The sequence below is a fragment of the Cynocephalus volans genome, chromosome 7, assembly GCF_027409185.1.
Source record: "Cynocephalus volans isolate mCynVol1 chromosome 7, mCynVol1.pri, whole genome shotgun sequence".
Lineage (NCBI taxonomy): Eukaryota > Metazoa > Chordata > Mammalia > Dermoptera > Cynocephalidae > Cynocephalus > Cynocephalus volans.
Window position 1 is genome coordinate 152,310,772 of NC_084466.1, and position 13,805 is coordinate 152,324,576.

Genomic DNA, 13,805 nt, shown 5'->3' on the forward strand with positions numbered 1-13,805 from the left:
TGCAGTCCTGCAGCAGGCATCCACCTTGGACACCAATCCATCATCCCCCAGTGCATGTAGCAACTCCCAGGGGTTTCAATGTCAGTCTGACTCAGCCCCGCTTATTGTAAGCTACAAATGCAATCAATGATAGAACTACGGGGTGACTGGGACCAATGACTCTTCCCGCTGTCCATCTCAGGAAAGACTATGAATCTGTGGGATTCTGGGAGGATTACACATTAATCAAGGGGAACAGAAAGAAAAATTAAGCAACTTTATAGTTTAGAGATAAGGTCAATAAAGCATATTGTGTTTTCAAATTTCCTCCAAAATAATTTGATGATGCTAAGTTTTCTGGGTTTTTTGTGTGACATGACGCTTTAAATATGTATATATAGTATGTGTATGTGCATGTATCTATCGATATTAATATGACAACTAATATGAAAGAATTGAATTTCACTATTATCTTTAGTCTGTATAAATCCAAAAACCTGCAAGTTCCATTCTCAGAGTTAATACTGAGTTAAAGGAAACACAATCTCCCCAGCAAAAGTGATGAAGACGGTACTTAAAGGAGATCCCAGTCATAACCTCCCCAAACAGTCCATAAGGTCTCTCTCCCTTCACCTCAATTCATTCAACTCCAAAGTTATTCTAGAGCCCCTTACTCCCCCAAACTCCTCACACTCTCTCCTTACACAGGCATGTACCACCTCTGTCTCTTGGCCTCCCCATCCCAATCTGTCGTTAGGTAGATCTACTTCATTTCTCTACCAGCAAGCAAAAGTCCTCCACTTTAGGAAGCAGGAGGAGACAGTAAGTGGAGAGGACAAAAATAACATTTTCCTTGTCAGGTGCTAGGGGAAGAGGGAAAGGTAGGGAACTCTCACACATTATTACTTTCTGACCCATCAGAATCAGATCGAATGGACTTTCCTTCCCAAGAGACATTTAAGCTAAAGAGCCACTCAGCTTGTGCATGCCCACCCAGGCCGACTGCTGTCCAGCTGCACCTGACTACTGGTGTGAGCTGGTCATGACCGGGATCACACAAGTGATGCTGTGCGGACACATCCTGACATCCTTTTTCCTGTCATTTCAGGAGGAAGTAACTCTTGTGGAGGGGTCATCTCTAGTCTCTCTGGCTCATTCTCTAGTCCACAGTATCCAGAAAACTACCCAACAGACATCCAATGTGTTTGGGAGATCCATGTGGGCAACAAATTCCACATAGAACTCATGATTCCAAGTTTGAAGTAAGAAAACACTTTTATTTATTTTTATTACTGTCTTTATCATTACACAATGTAATCATTTTTTGTGGCCATTTACCAACTTCTCATTAAACCTCCCTTCCCCTCCTCCTTTCCCACCTCTGGTGGCCTGAGTTCCATTCTCTCCTTTTGAAAATTCAGTGAATTATTGTGGTTGTTGTATCTTTCTTTCTTTTTTTGTTTTTTGTTTGTTTGTTTTTAGCTCCAACTTATGAGTGAGGATATGGGGTATTTCTCTTTCTGTGCCTGGATTATTTCACTTAATGTAATTTTCTCTAAGTTCATCCATGTTGCTGCGAATGGCAGAATTTCATTCATTTGTATGGCAGAGTAGTATTCCATTGTGCATATGGACCACATCTTCCTTATCCAGTTGTCCAGTGATGGACATTTAGGTTGGTTCCAACTCTTACCTATTGTGAAGAGAGCCGCAATAGAACGGGAGTGCAGGTATCCCTTCAATGTGATGATTTCCATTCCTTTGTGTATACATCCAGCATATGGGATTGCTGGATCATATGGCAGTTCTGTCTGTAGTTATTTGAGAAGTCTCCATACTGGTTTCCATAATGGCTGCACTAATTTACAACCCCACCAACAGTGTAGGAGGGTTCCCCCTTTTTCCACATCTTTGACAGCATTTGTTATTCTCTGTCATTTTTTTAGTGGCCATTCTAACTGGTGTGAGATGACATTTCAATGTAGTTTTAATTTGCATTTCCCTGGTACTTAGTGATGTTGAGTATTTTTTCATGTGTCTGTTGGCCATTTGTAAATCTTCCTTTGAGAAATGCCTATTCAGCTCCTTTGCTCATTTTTTCATCAGGTTACTAATTTTTTTACTGTTAAGTTGTTTGAGTACTTTGTATATTCTTGATATTAATCTCTTGTGGGATGCATAATTTCTGAGTATTTTCTTCCATTTGGTAGGTTGTCTTTTAGCTCTGTTAATTGTTTCTTTTATTGTGCAGAGCTTTTTAGTTTGATATAATCCTATTTGTTTCTTTTTCCTTTTGTTGCCTGTGCTTTTGGAGTCTTATTCATAAAAGTCTTTGTCCAGTCCTACTTCCTGAATTGTTTCCCCTATGTTTTTTAATAGTAGTTTTATAGTTTCAGATCTTATATGTAAGTCTTTAATCCCTTTTGAGTTGGTTTTGGTATATAGGAAGAGGTGTGGATCTAGTTTCATTCTTCTGAATATGGATGTCCAGTTATCTCAGCATCACTTATTGAAGAGGCAGTCCCTTCCCCAATGTATGCTCCTGCTGCCTTTATCAAAGATCAGTTGGCTATAAGTACATGGGTTGATTTCTGGGTTCCCTAATCTCTTTCATTGGTCCAAGTGTCTGTTTTTCTGCCAGTACTATGCTATTTTGGTAACTATAAGCTTTGTAGTATAATTTGAAGTCAGTACTGTATTTATTTATTTATTTATTTTGCTCAGGATTGCTTTGAGTAGTAGAGACATTTTCATAATGTTAATTCTTCAAATCCAAGAGCATGGACTATCTTTCCATCTTTTTGTGTCCTGTTGAATTTTTTTCAGATTGATTTGTAGTTCTTGTTGTAGAGATCTTTCACCTCCTTGGTTAAATTGATTCCTAGGGATTTTATCTTTTTGGTTACTATTGTACATGGGCTTCCTTTCTTGATTTCTTTTTCTGCTAGTTCGTTATTGGAGTATAAAAATGCTACTGATTTTTGTGTGTTGATTTTGTATCCTGTGATTTTAGTGAAATTGTTTATGATCTATAAGAGTTTTTTGGTAGAGTCTTCAGGTTTTTCTGTACATAGGATCATGTTGTCTGCAAACATGGACAATCGGTCTTTCCCAGTCAGGATGCCCTTTATCTCTTTCTCTTGTCTGATTGCAATAGCTAGTACTTCCAATACTATGATAAATAGGAGTGGTGAGAGTGGGCATACTTGTCTTTTTCCTGTTCCAGGATGATATTGTTGGTGGGTTTGTCATATATGGATTTTATTGTGCTGAGAGATTTTCCTTCTATACCTAATTTGCTGAGAGTCTTTATCCTGAAGAGATGTTGAATTTTGTCAGATGCTTTTTCTACATCTATTGAGATAATTATATGGGTTTTGTCCTTGATTTTGTTGATGTGGTGTATCACATTTATTGACTTGCATATGTTGAGCCATCCTTACAAGTGGGATGAGACCCACTTGATTATGGTGTCCAATCTTTTTGATGTGCTGCTACATTCTATTTGTTAATATTTTGTTGAGGATTTTTGTGTCTAGGTTCATCAGAGATATCGGCCTGTAGTTTTATTTTTTTGTTGTATCTTTATCTGGTTTTGGTATTACGGTGATGCTGGCCTCATAGAATGAATTTGGGAGAATGGCCTCTTTCAATTTTTTGGAATAGTTTGAAGAGAATTGGTATTAATTCCTCTTGAAAGGTTTGGTAGAATTCAGCAATAAATCCATGTGGTCCTGGGCTCTTCTTTGTTGGCTCTTCTTCTTTCCTGACTACTGCTTCAATTTTGTTGCCTGTTATTGGTCTATTCAGGTTTTCTATTTCTTCTTGGTTCAGTCTTGGTAGTTTTGTATGTGTCCAGAAATTTATCCATTTTTTCCAGGTTTTCAAATTTGATGGCTTATAGTTATTTATAATAGCCTCTAATGATTCATTTCTGATTTCTGTTATTTGGGTCTTCTCTCTCTCTCTCTCTCTCTCTCTCTCTTTTTTTTTTAGTTAGCTTAGCTAATAGTTTATCTATTTTGTTTATCTTCTAAAAAAAATAACTTTTTGTTTCATTAATCTTTTGTATCATCTTTTTGGTTTCTATTTCATTTTGTTCTTCTCTGATGTTAATTTTTTCCCCCATCTACTAATTTTGGTGTTAGATTGTTTCTGTTTTTCTAGTTCTCTGAGGTGTAGCATTAGGTTGTTTATTTGAACTCTTTCTATTCTTTTGATGTAAGTGGTTTTTTGCAATAAACTTCCCTTTTAGTACTGTTCTGCAGTATCCCACAGGTTTTGGTATGATGTGTCTTTATTTTCATTAGTTTCAAGAAATTTTTTGATTTCTTGTTTAATTTCTTCTTGGACCCATAGGTCATTCAGGAGCATGTTGTTTAATTCTCATGGGTTTGTATAGTTTCCACAGTTTTGCAAGTTATTCATTTCTAGTTTTGGTCCATTCTGGTCTGAAAAGATACTTGAAATTGTTTCAATTTTTAAAATTTGTTGAGACTTGTGGTCTAACATGTGGTCTATCCTGGACAATGTTCCATGTGCTGATGAGAAGAATGTATATTCTGTAGCTGTTGGGTGAAACGTTCTGTAGATAACTGCCCCATCCAATTGGTCTAAAGTGTAGTTTAAATCCTGTGTTTCTCTGTTGATTTGTTGCCTAGATGATCTATCTAGTGCTGAAAGAAGGGTATTCAGGTCCCCAACTATTGTTATGTGGAGGTTTGTCTCTTTCTTTAGGCCTAATAGTGTTTGCTTTATATATCTGGGTGCTCCAGTGTTGGGTGCATATATATTTATGATTGTTACATCTTTTTGCTAGAGAGATCCCTTTATCACTACACAATGACATTCTTTATCTTTTTTCATGTTTTTGGTTTAAAGTCTATTTTATACAATATAAGGATAGCTATTCCTGCTTGTTTGGGGTTTCCATTTGCATAGTATATTTTTTTTCCATTCCTTCACTATTAGTCTGTGTGTGTCTTTACAAGTGAAGTGAGTCTCTCAAAGACAGCATATAGTTGGGTTTAGCTTTTTAATCCAATCATTCAGTGTCTTTTGAGTGGGGAGTTTAATCCATTTATATTTAGGGTTGTTATAGAAAGGTATTGTCTTACTCCTGGCATTTTATTGATTTTTATTTGGATGTTTTAAATATTTTTTGTTTCTTTCTTTCCCCTTTTATTGTTTGTCTTTGATGTTTGTTGGTTTTTTGAGGTGGTAAGATTTAGGTTTCTTTCTCTTCCTTATTTGCATTTTTTTCCTACCAGTGGGATTTGTTCTTTATTGTGTATTTGTGGTAGTGATTTTTTTTTCCAGATTCCAGATGCAGGACTCCCTTGAGGATTTCTTGCAGGGCTGGTTGTGTGGTAGTCAACTCCTACAGTTTTTGTTTGTCTAGGAAATACACTATTTCTCTCTCATTTCTGAAGGATAGACTTAATGGGTATAGTACACTTGGCTGGCATTTTTTTTCTTTTAGTATTTTGAATATATCATCACATTTTCTTCTGGTGTATAGATTTCCTGTTGAAAACTCTGCTATTTGTCTGATTGGGGCTCCCTTATAAGTGATCTGATGCTTTTTTCTTGCTGATTTTAGGACTCTCTCTTTGTCTTTGAGCTTCACCAATTTGAGTATAATGTGTCTTGGAGAGGATCTTTTTGGATTGAATCTGTTTGGGGATCTTTGAGCCTCCTAGGTCTGAAGGTCCACATCTATTCCTATACCTGGAAAGTTTACCAGAAGAAAAGCACGTTCTATTTTCATTCCAAGTCAAAGTTTGTATTAATTTTGCAGCGCTATACAATGAGTTACTTCTAGCTCAAAAAATGTAATAAGTGGTTTATTTAACACATTTGACTTAATCTTATTTTGATAATTTTTCTTTTGATTGTTTTTCTAAAAATACAAAAATTCTCAACAGCTTTGCCCTTGCTGTACACTGGGCACCACTATTTGTCATCTCAGACTTTTTTAAAATCTAAATTTCAAACAAACAATAAAAGACTTTCCATACACACATATTAGCCAACTACTCTAGCCTTGGGCTCTGTATTTTCTAAATGTTCCACAAATGAAAGGAGACACTAGAGTCATTGCTTCTTCTCTGACAAAGAGAATAAATGTTCCAAAGTCACTGCCATTTTTTAAAAAATTTCCATGACATAAAATAATAGCTGGCTGTGTGCCCAAACTCTGTATTGAATACTTCATATGTTTTTCCATATTACAGGATCATTACAGGCCAAAGGTAAGTGTCCTTGTCATCCCCATTAGAGATGAGGAAACTGAGGCTCAAAGAGGTTGACTAATTTGCCCAAGGCTAACTCATCTACCTCTGCTTGATTTCAAGGCCTCAGCTCTTCACCAGTATTGGATTCTGTAAGCAGAGTCTGCACAAAGCTCTTCATCTTGTTGTACATGACACACATCGTGTTACAATCACAGCAAGACTATGGAATTCCATGATAATCCAGCTTCAGACATGTACTGAATTGTTGTTCAGTAACAATTGTACCACGGCATTCAGACATGCCCTAAGCCAAAAAAAAAAAAATGTCCTAAAACATTTTATCTCTGTTGGCTAAGATCCTAGGGACACAATTAGCCCACAATGAGGTGAGAACCTTAAACCCACATTTCCAAAGTCTATCATGTTATCAGTTGTCTATTCATTCAAAATCAGCCCTCATCACATCCCTCATGGATAATTGCCAAAGTGCAAACACTCTTCTATATGCTGTCATTATTTGTATTTTAAAATCAAGTTTTAAGAATTAAGATAGAGAAAGAATCTCAAGAATTAAGGTAGAGAAAAATATTGTGTAATACAGAGGTAGGAAAATCTGGGTGTGATGTCAGCTACATGCTGATCGTCAGGGTGATCTGACTGTTAAGAACTTAGTTGCAATGTAAACTAGTATTTTATTAATGTCTTATCTAGGTTATGATTAGCCAAAACCATTATGATTTTAAAACTCTATTATAAAATTGTAACCATAAGCCTCACTCATCCCTCAGACAAAGAAAATAAATTCTGATAGGGCATCTGAAAACATTAATTTATATTTTATATATTGGTGTGCAATCTAAAATACAATCCAAATATTCAATCTCTATAATTGTCACACTTTTTTAGCATTGATATCTAGGAAGTCTGCCACTAACCCTCCACTTCTATTCCCCCAGACTGGAAGATATCCTTGGATGTCCTTATGACTCAGTTGAAATCTTCGATGGCCCTAGGATTGCCTCACTGTCCATGGGGAAGTTCTGCGCCCCAGTAGCTGTGATGTTTTTCTCCTCCTCAGACATCATGACAGTGGTATTCCGAAGTGATTCTGTGATAACCAACACTGGCTTTCATGCTGTGTTCAATGCTATCCCACAGAGTGAAAGGGAGTCAGGTAAGAAGCCTCAAATAGTTTTTAGTGTTTAAAAAACGTGACAGTTTCTAACTTGAGAAACTCCACTATTAGCCAAGGCCTGGGATTCAGTTTTAAAAGACCTCCACACTTATTTCCATCAGCCTTTCTTTGTAGCTGCTAGATTTTCCCACCAAAAAGGCTACTTGGGAAGCTACAAATAAGTAGTGATGTGCATCTTTTATATAAATGGCCAGATTGCTACTGTCTGCAGGGAAAAGATATATGCTATGAAGGGTCTTGAGGCTGTACTGACCATCTTCAGCCTCTTGGGAACTGTCCAGAGCACTGAAATGTGGAAGTCCAACACTCCTATGAGAAGACTCCTCTCCCCTCCACCATTTCATACCTTGTGTGCATTGGACCGCAGACTCACCCAAATGAGATGCTTGAGGACTCCTGTTAGCCATGGCCCTATACCCAGTCATTTCAGAGCCAGGTCCAGTTTGCACTCTGTAAGCACACTGCCTGCTGATGTGGGCTTCTGTTGTTCAGGGGCCCCTGCAGGAACCCCAATAACTCATTCAAGCCACACACACAAAAAAACCAGGTAGTCAGTTCCTGACTGCAGTTTGGTTCTTTTCTGTCTCTGAATAGGGGAATTCCTTGCATCTTTGGCCCTCAAAGGTATGCTTGAGACTCTGACCCTGGGGAAGCTAGGTAAGCTCCAGCATTTGAAATCCAGACCACTCACTGCTCAAGACCACCATTCATTCATCCAACAATAGTTACAGAGGTCCTACTATAACCAGGCCCTCTTCTAAGTGTGGGGTCACAGAGCAAACAGGGCAGCTCCCTGCCCTCATGGAGTTTATATTCTAGTGTGGATGTGGGTAAGTGTGAAAGGATCAAAACACAGGAAACAAATAAATAAATATGATTATTTGGGGGTAAGGATGATAAAAGGTAAAGATAAGGGCTGGGAATAAAAAAACCAGGTAAGACAGTACAGAGTGCCAGGGTGGAGGAGGTATGTCTGTGGATTGGGTGGGAGTGGATAGCCTCTCTGAGGAGGTGACATGTGATAAATGACAATGAAGGGGCATTCCAGGCACAGAGAATAGCAAAGGCTCAGGGGGATGGTAGGGGAGAAGAGTTGGACATGTTGGAGCAACAGAAAGGCCAGTTTGTCACAGCCTGTGAACACAGTTAAGGGGAGGCTGTCCCTGTGGTGTCTCCAGGAGAGAGCAGGTTATTCCAACTGGCCACAGCACTTTGGCCCAGATATAGCCGTTGCCATTGGGCTCTTTGAAGTTACAGTCACTCTTGAGGTCTAGGTGCCTTTCAGGGAATTAAATCTATACTTATTCAAGACACATCCAAAAAAATCAAATGGGAACCTGCTTCCCCAGTAACCCAGGATTGTGACATGAAAACCACATGGCCCTCTGAGATAGCTGCTGCTAAGTCCCCATTTTACAGATGAGGAAACTGAGGCCCAGGGAAACTAACTAACTTGTCAAAAGTTATACAGTTAGGGAAAAGCAGAACTGGGATTCAAATCCACCTTTGTCTCCTCTAAAGACCATAAACCTATTATGGAATCAGGACAGCTTTAAGGATTTGCTCTTGACTTTGCCTTAGCCACAAACACAGAATCTAAAAATCAAATCAAATCACTTCCTTCTTAAAACTTCCCACACTCAAAAACAAAATTCTTCTCTGTTTAGAAAATGGACCAGTGCTGCGGCTGGTGGGTGGCTCCGGACGGTGCTCGGGACGCGTGGAGGTCCTCTACCAGGGAGCCTGGGGCACCGTGTGTGATGACCTGTGGGACCTGAATGAAGCTGAGGTTGTGTGCAGGCAGCTGGGGTGTGGACAGGCCATTGCTGCTCCTGGAAAGGCCTACTTTGGCCCAGGCTCTGGAGACATCCTCCTGGACAATGTTCAGTGTTTGGGAAGCGAGAATCACCTTGGCTTGTGCCCCAGCTCTAGATGGTCAGATCACAATTGTGGCCACCATGAGGATGCTGGTGTCATCTGCTCAGGTAACTTCTCCTCCCATGGCAGGTTGTTATCTGTCAGCCAGAGGCATCTGAGTGATGAATGGAAGACATGCATAGATCAGGGCCAGGAAATCTAAGGACGGTGGCCCAACATATGAATGTTCCTTCAGCCAGGTAGACAGAAAATGTTAAGAGCCTGTCTCCATTCTGAAGACAAACACACCAGGGCCATACAATTGGCCGGTCCTGTTCTCTGCACCTCTCCCAGGTCTGGAGCTACTTTTCCAGGTGTAACCATGCCCTTATTCTTGCTTTTAAGACATGATTTGCCTGCTTGAGACCTGCACAGACTGGAAAACCACCATTTCTTTGTCTTCATAGAATTTAATTTAGATTTTTCTAAATTTACTTTTCTTTCATGCATGCAGATGCTGGGGACTGGGCTCCAGATGTAACTCCTGCACCCCCAGGTAGGTCTGACTCCATGAATTTCCACTGTCTCTGCAAAGTTCATAAGAAATGTAATCTCTGTCCTGATCTAGACACTGGTGGACTATGACTAGACGTGATTTCCAATTCTGGCTGCACACTAGAATCACCCAGGGAGCTTCTGAAACTCCCCATGCCCAGGCTGCACTCCTCACCAGTCATACCAGAATGTCTGGGGTCATTCCCAGTCATCAGGAATATTTAAAGCTCCCCATGTGATTCCAACATGCAGCCAAGGTTGAGAACTAGTGGCTCAGACAAGGAACTAAGAGCCTCATTTCCCAAATGGAATTACATCCAAAACTGTCCTCTCTAGTGGCAGAGCAAGGAAGGGCAGGAGGAGAGAAGAAAGGTTCAATTATCATGCCTGGAAAGAGGGTTAATATGGAGAAGAGAGAAGGTGGAAAGAGCTGCTTCTCAGGGACGTGGGTCATAACATGAGGGCATGCAGGAGAACAGATGCATTAAATGCCAAACCCTTTCTGGTCAAGGGCAGTAAACCATGTGGGGCTCTTCTATGGACCTTCTGGCTTAGCAATACAGCACAGTAGACCTTCTGGTAACCTATTCAAAGTCAACGTGCAGCAGTGACCTTCTCCCAATCTCCAGATTCCAGCTAGATCCAGAGCACATGTAGTCCTGCCTCCTGCCACCTTCTGCTTCTCAGGGATGGGTTTTCAGCTGCCTGCTGCCCTGCCCTGGCAACCTGGGCACTTCCCAGCCTCCTCCTGACCCTACCACTGACTGCTGCCACCCTATCCCTACAGTGAGGGCCTGGGAACTGGGAAGGTGTCAGGACAGAGGTGCACCTTTTGATGTTTCAGGGTCCAGCAAGGTGTCTGGCTGCTGTGCCTCTCCTGGGCTGGGAGCATCATGACACATTTGGCAAGACACTCAGTGAACGTCTCTTGCCCACTCCAATCCAGGTCCCAAGCACATCCCAGCGTGGAGGTCACCACTGCTTATGGGTTGCCCATCTGCTATGGGTTGGGGCAGTGAACCTGTGGGAAGGGGTGATTGATTCCCCATCCTTGGCCAAGTCCCACATTTTAATTTTGCACTGGGACCCACAAATTAGGTAGCAGGCCTGGAGGGGAGGGAGGGTACACAGAACCCTTTCTCAGGGTCTAACAAGCAGCTAAGGTCTCTTTGACTCCCTCTGGCTTGACTCTTTTTCCCCAGTGAGGAATGTGTTCTAGACTGGGTCCAGAGAGGAGGAGGGGATGGCAGGAGGAGGGGGCAGGGCTTGCAGTTCATCAGATATCTCTGTGCCCGAGACCTCTTAGAGCCAAGGGTTTCAAACCTCAGAAGGTCTTTCTTTTCTCTGCCATACTATTCCTTTTCTGAAGCAAGAATGCAGAGCTGACTGGAAAAGGGAATGGGTCATGGGATAAAAGAAACTGTAGGGAGAAATGAAACCATTTATGTCAAAATAGTAGCCCACTGTAGGTATTAATCCAGCAAACCACTTATTCATAGAGCATTATATACCTACCTAGGTACAAAAAATAAGGCTTTCGCATTTAATTCTCTGAGAGAAATATTGTACACCACGCATTTTAACAAAAGAAAATTGCGTCTGAGATAGTTTAGGTAAGAAGCAATTTATTCTTCTGATACCCAACACTCTCCCTGGCAAAGGTTCGAGAAGGTCAGGCAAGTCGATAATGCCCTTTGTCTTCACTGCTCTTCCCCTTGCTGCAAAGCTGGCCAAGGAGTGAGGCAGTGGGGACAGAGGAATTCTCAAATGCATCTGACCCGTTTGCCTCAAACCCTTTCCCCAATAAGCCCTTAATGTAAAACTCAAACAAGCACCAGCATTCCAATGAACAGGCATTCAAAACCTGCCCTGCCCTCCACCTGCCATGCAGTGGAGATTGAGGAAATACTTAAATTATAGAAATATAGAGTATGTAGAATATAGAAATGTATGCTCCATAGAAATCAAATCCAAAAGGATGCAGGAAAAGAGAAAGAAGGAACGCTAAACTCGAGTTGCACCTCCCCGTTGAGGCCCCACCAGGGCCCTCAGCTCTCTGTGTTTTGTCCTCCTGTATTTTGGCACTTGATAAATTTCTAAAGACATAGTGTCATGGTCATAAGCCCAGTGATTTTACTGTAATTCCTAGTGACTGGTCAATCTCAGGACAGAACTTGGCTTGGTAGACACACAAGAGCACATGAGAGAAGAGAAGCCATGTAAGTGTGCGTTGTCTGGGATTTTCTTGTAAATCAGCTAAAGGAAGGGAAGAGGCTCCATCCCAAATCAGGGGGAAAAGAGAAAAGAGTGTGTCTACACCATTTATTAAAACTCAAGAGTAGTATTAGGTTCATTAATTTGTACTTAAGTATAAGATGATTTTAGAATGCTAAGCTTCGGACCCCAGTACTGGACAGCCACAAAAAAAAAAAAAAAAAAAAAAAAGGAAAGCAAAGAAAAGAAAGAAAGAAAGAATAGAATGCTAAGCTCTCTTCTGATTTTCTTTGGTTTTGATTTTTGCAGCTGCCATTCCTCAAGCCCCTGTACCACAAGGTAACTCTCTTTTATTAAAAGTATAACCTGTCAAGTATTGAGTGGAATTATTTTGATAATTCATAAAAGCAGAATGGACTTTTGTCTGTCCTGGCTGCCATGAGGGGAAGGAACGGGTGGGTGGAGCCCTCACACATGGGTGGGTTGTCTACATCTGTGCTGAGCTGGTTTGTTGGGCAGGAAGCTGAGGAAAGCATTAAAGTATAGGCTGAACACCCCACACATGCCACGTGTGTATGTCCAATCCCAGTTCCAGGCTCACCTACCATCAATTTTAGGGTCCTGCCTGCCAGTCAGACATCTTTTATCCTCTTACATGCCCTGTCAGACATACAATCACTCACACCAACCAAGCCACCACCATGTCTATACCAGCATGATCCCTTCCCATTTTGTGATTCTACTGTTGAGTTCGATTGATGGAATTCTGGATCCTGGGAAAATGCAGCGTGCAAGCCTGAAGAAGCCAACCATGGGTCTGTCGTCTGCTCTTACAGGAGGAAGTAATTCCTGCGGGGGAGTAATTTCAAGTCTCTCAGGCTCCTTCTCGAGCCCTTGGTATCCTGCTAACTACCCCACCAGTGTGGAGTGCGTCTGGGTGATACACGTGGCTGAACGGTTCCACATAGAACTGATGGTCCCAAGCCTGAAGTAAGCAGCTTTGCCTTTCTCAACCTTAAAGTCCAGATTAGATTTGATTTCCTGCTTTCTTCAAAGAGGTGGCCTTTCTGTGTGACGAATCCTCTCACGTTTTAGGTGAGTCTTGGTCTGGTCATCTGAGCTGTGGAGTCTTTTAATCACTTAGCCCTACTTCCTATGCAATGAGAGCTACTCCGTGAGCACCCCTGACCCAGGGCACCCATCCCCAGCTAGGGCGACCCATGCACAACAGCCTCACCCCTTCACTCCCACGCAGCCCCATTTCAGAGCAAGCTTCTTCCTCCTGCTGCACCCAGATCTGCTCTTCCTTATTGCCGTTGTCTGGTCTTCATTCTGCCCTCTGATGTTACACGAAACAAATCTGTCTCCTCTTTCCTTCAAGAATTTCTATCATGTCTCTACCAAGATTTTTCTTCTACAGAAAAAAATTCATTCATTCATTCATTCATTCATTCCCTCGTGGACTTTGTACCTCCTACCTCTTTCTCCAACCATCACCCATTTTTAAGGAATTCATCCTGCATGCATATACAGACATGTGTATACGTTTTCTTATATATACATACATAGTTGTACACCTGAGTAACTTTTTATGAAAATATTCCTTTTCCTGATCATGTTTAACCCTGGTTTCATTTTTTTACACTGGGTTGTGTCTGGCTCATTCTCTCTTCCTCACTGGCCCACAGTATGCCCCAGGCCTCTACTCTGTTTTCCATCTGTGTCCATTGGCAACAGCAGTCGAGGGTCTGAATGGTTAAATGCGGCCT

General features: G+C 41.2%; 1 protein-coding gene across 1 annotated transcript in view; it reads left to right on the forward strand.

The window, feature by feature from the left end:
• Positions 1–13,805, forward strand: part of LOC134381811 (deleted in malignant brain tumors 1 protein) — a 58,294-nt gene that overhangs the window by 16,379 nt on the left and 28,110 nt on the right. The window contains exons 13-16 of the mRNA XM_063101616.1: positions 1,088–1,241; positions 7,172–7,389; positions 9,078–9,395; positions 12,873–13,026. Coding sequence (XP_062957686.1) covers positions 1,088–1,241; positions 7,172–7,389; positions 9,078–9,395; positions 12,873–13,026 — 844 coding nt within the window. The remainder of the gene's footprint in view (positions 1–1,087; positions 1,242–7,171; positions 7,390–9,077; positions 9,396–12,872; positions 13,027–13,805) is intronic.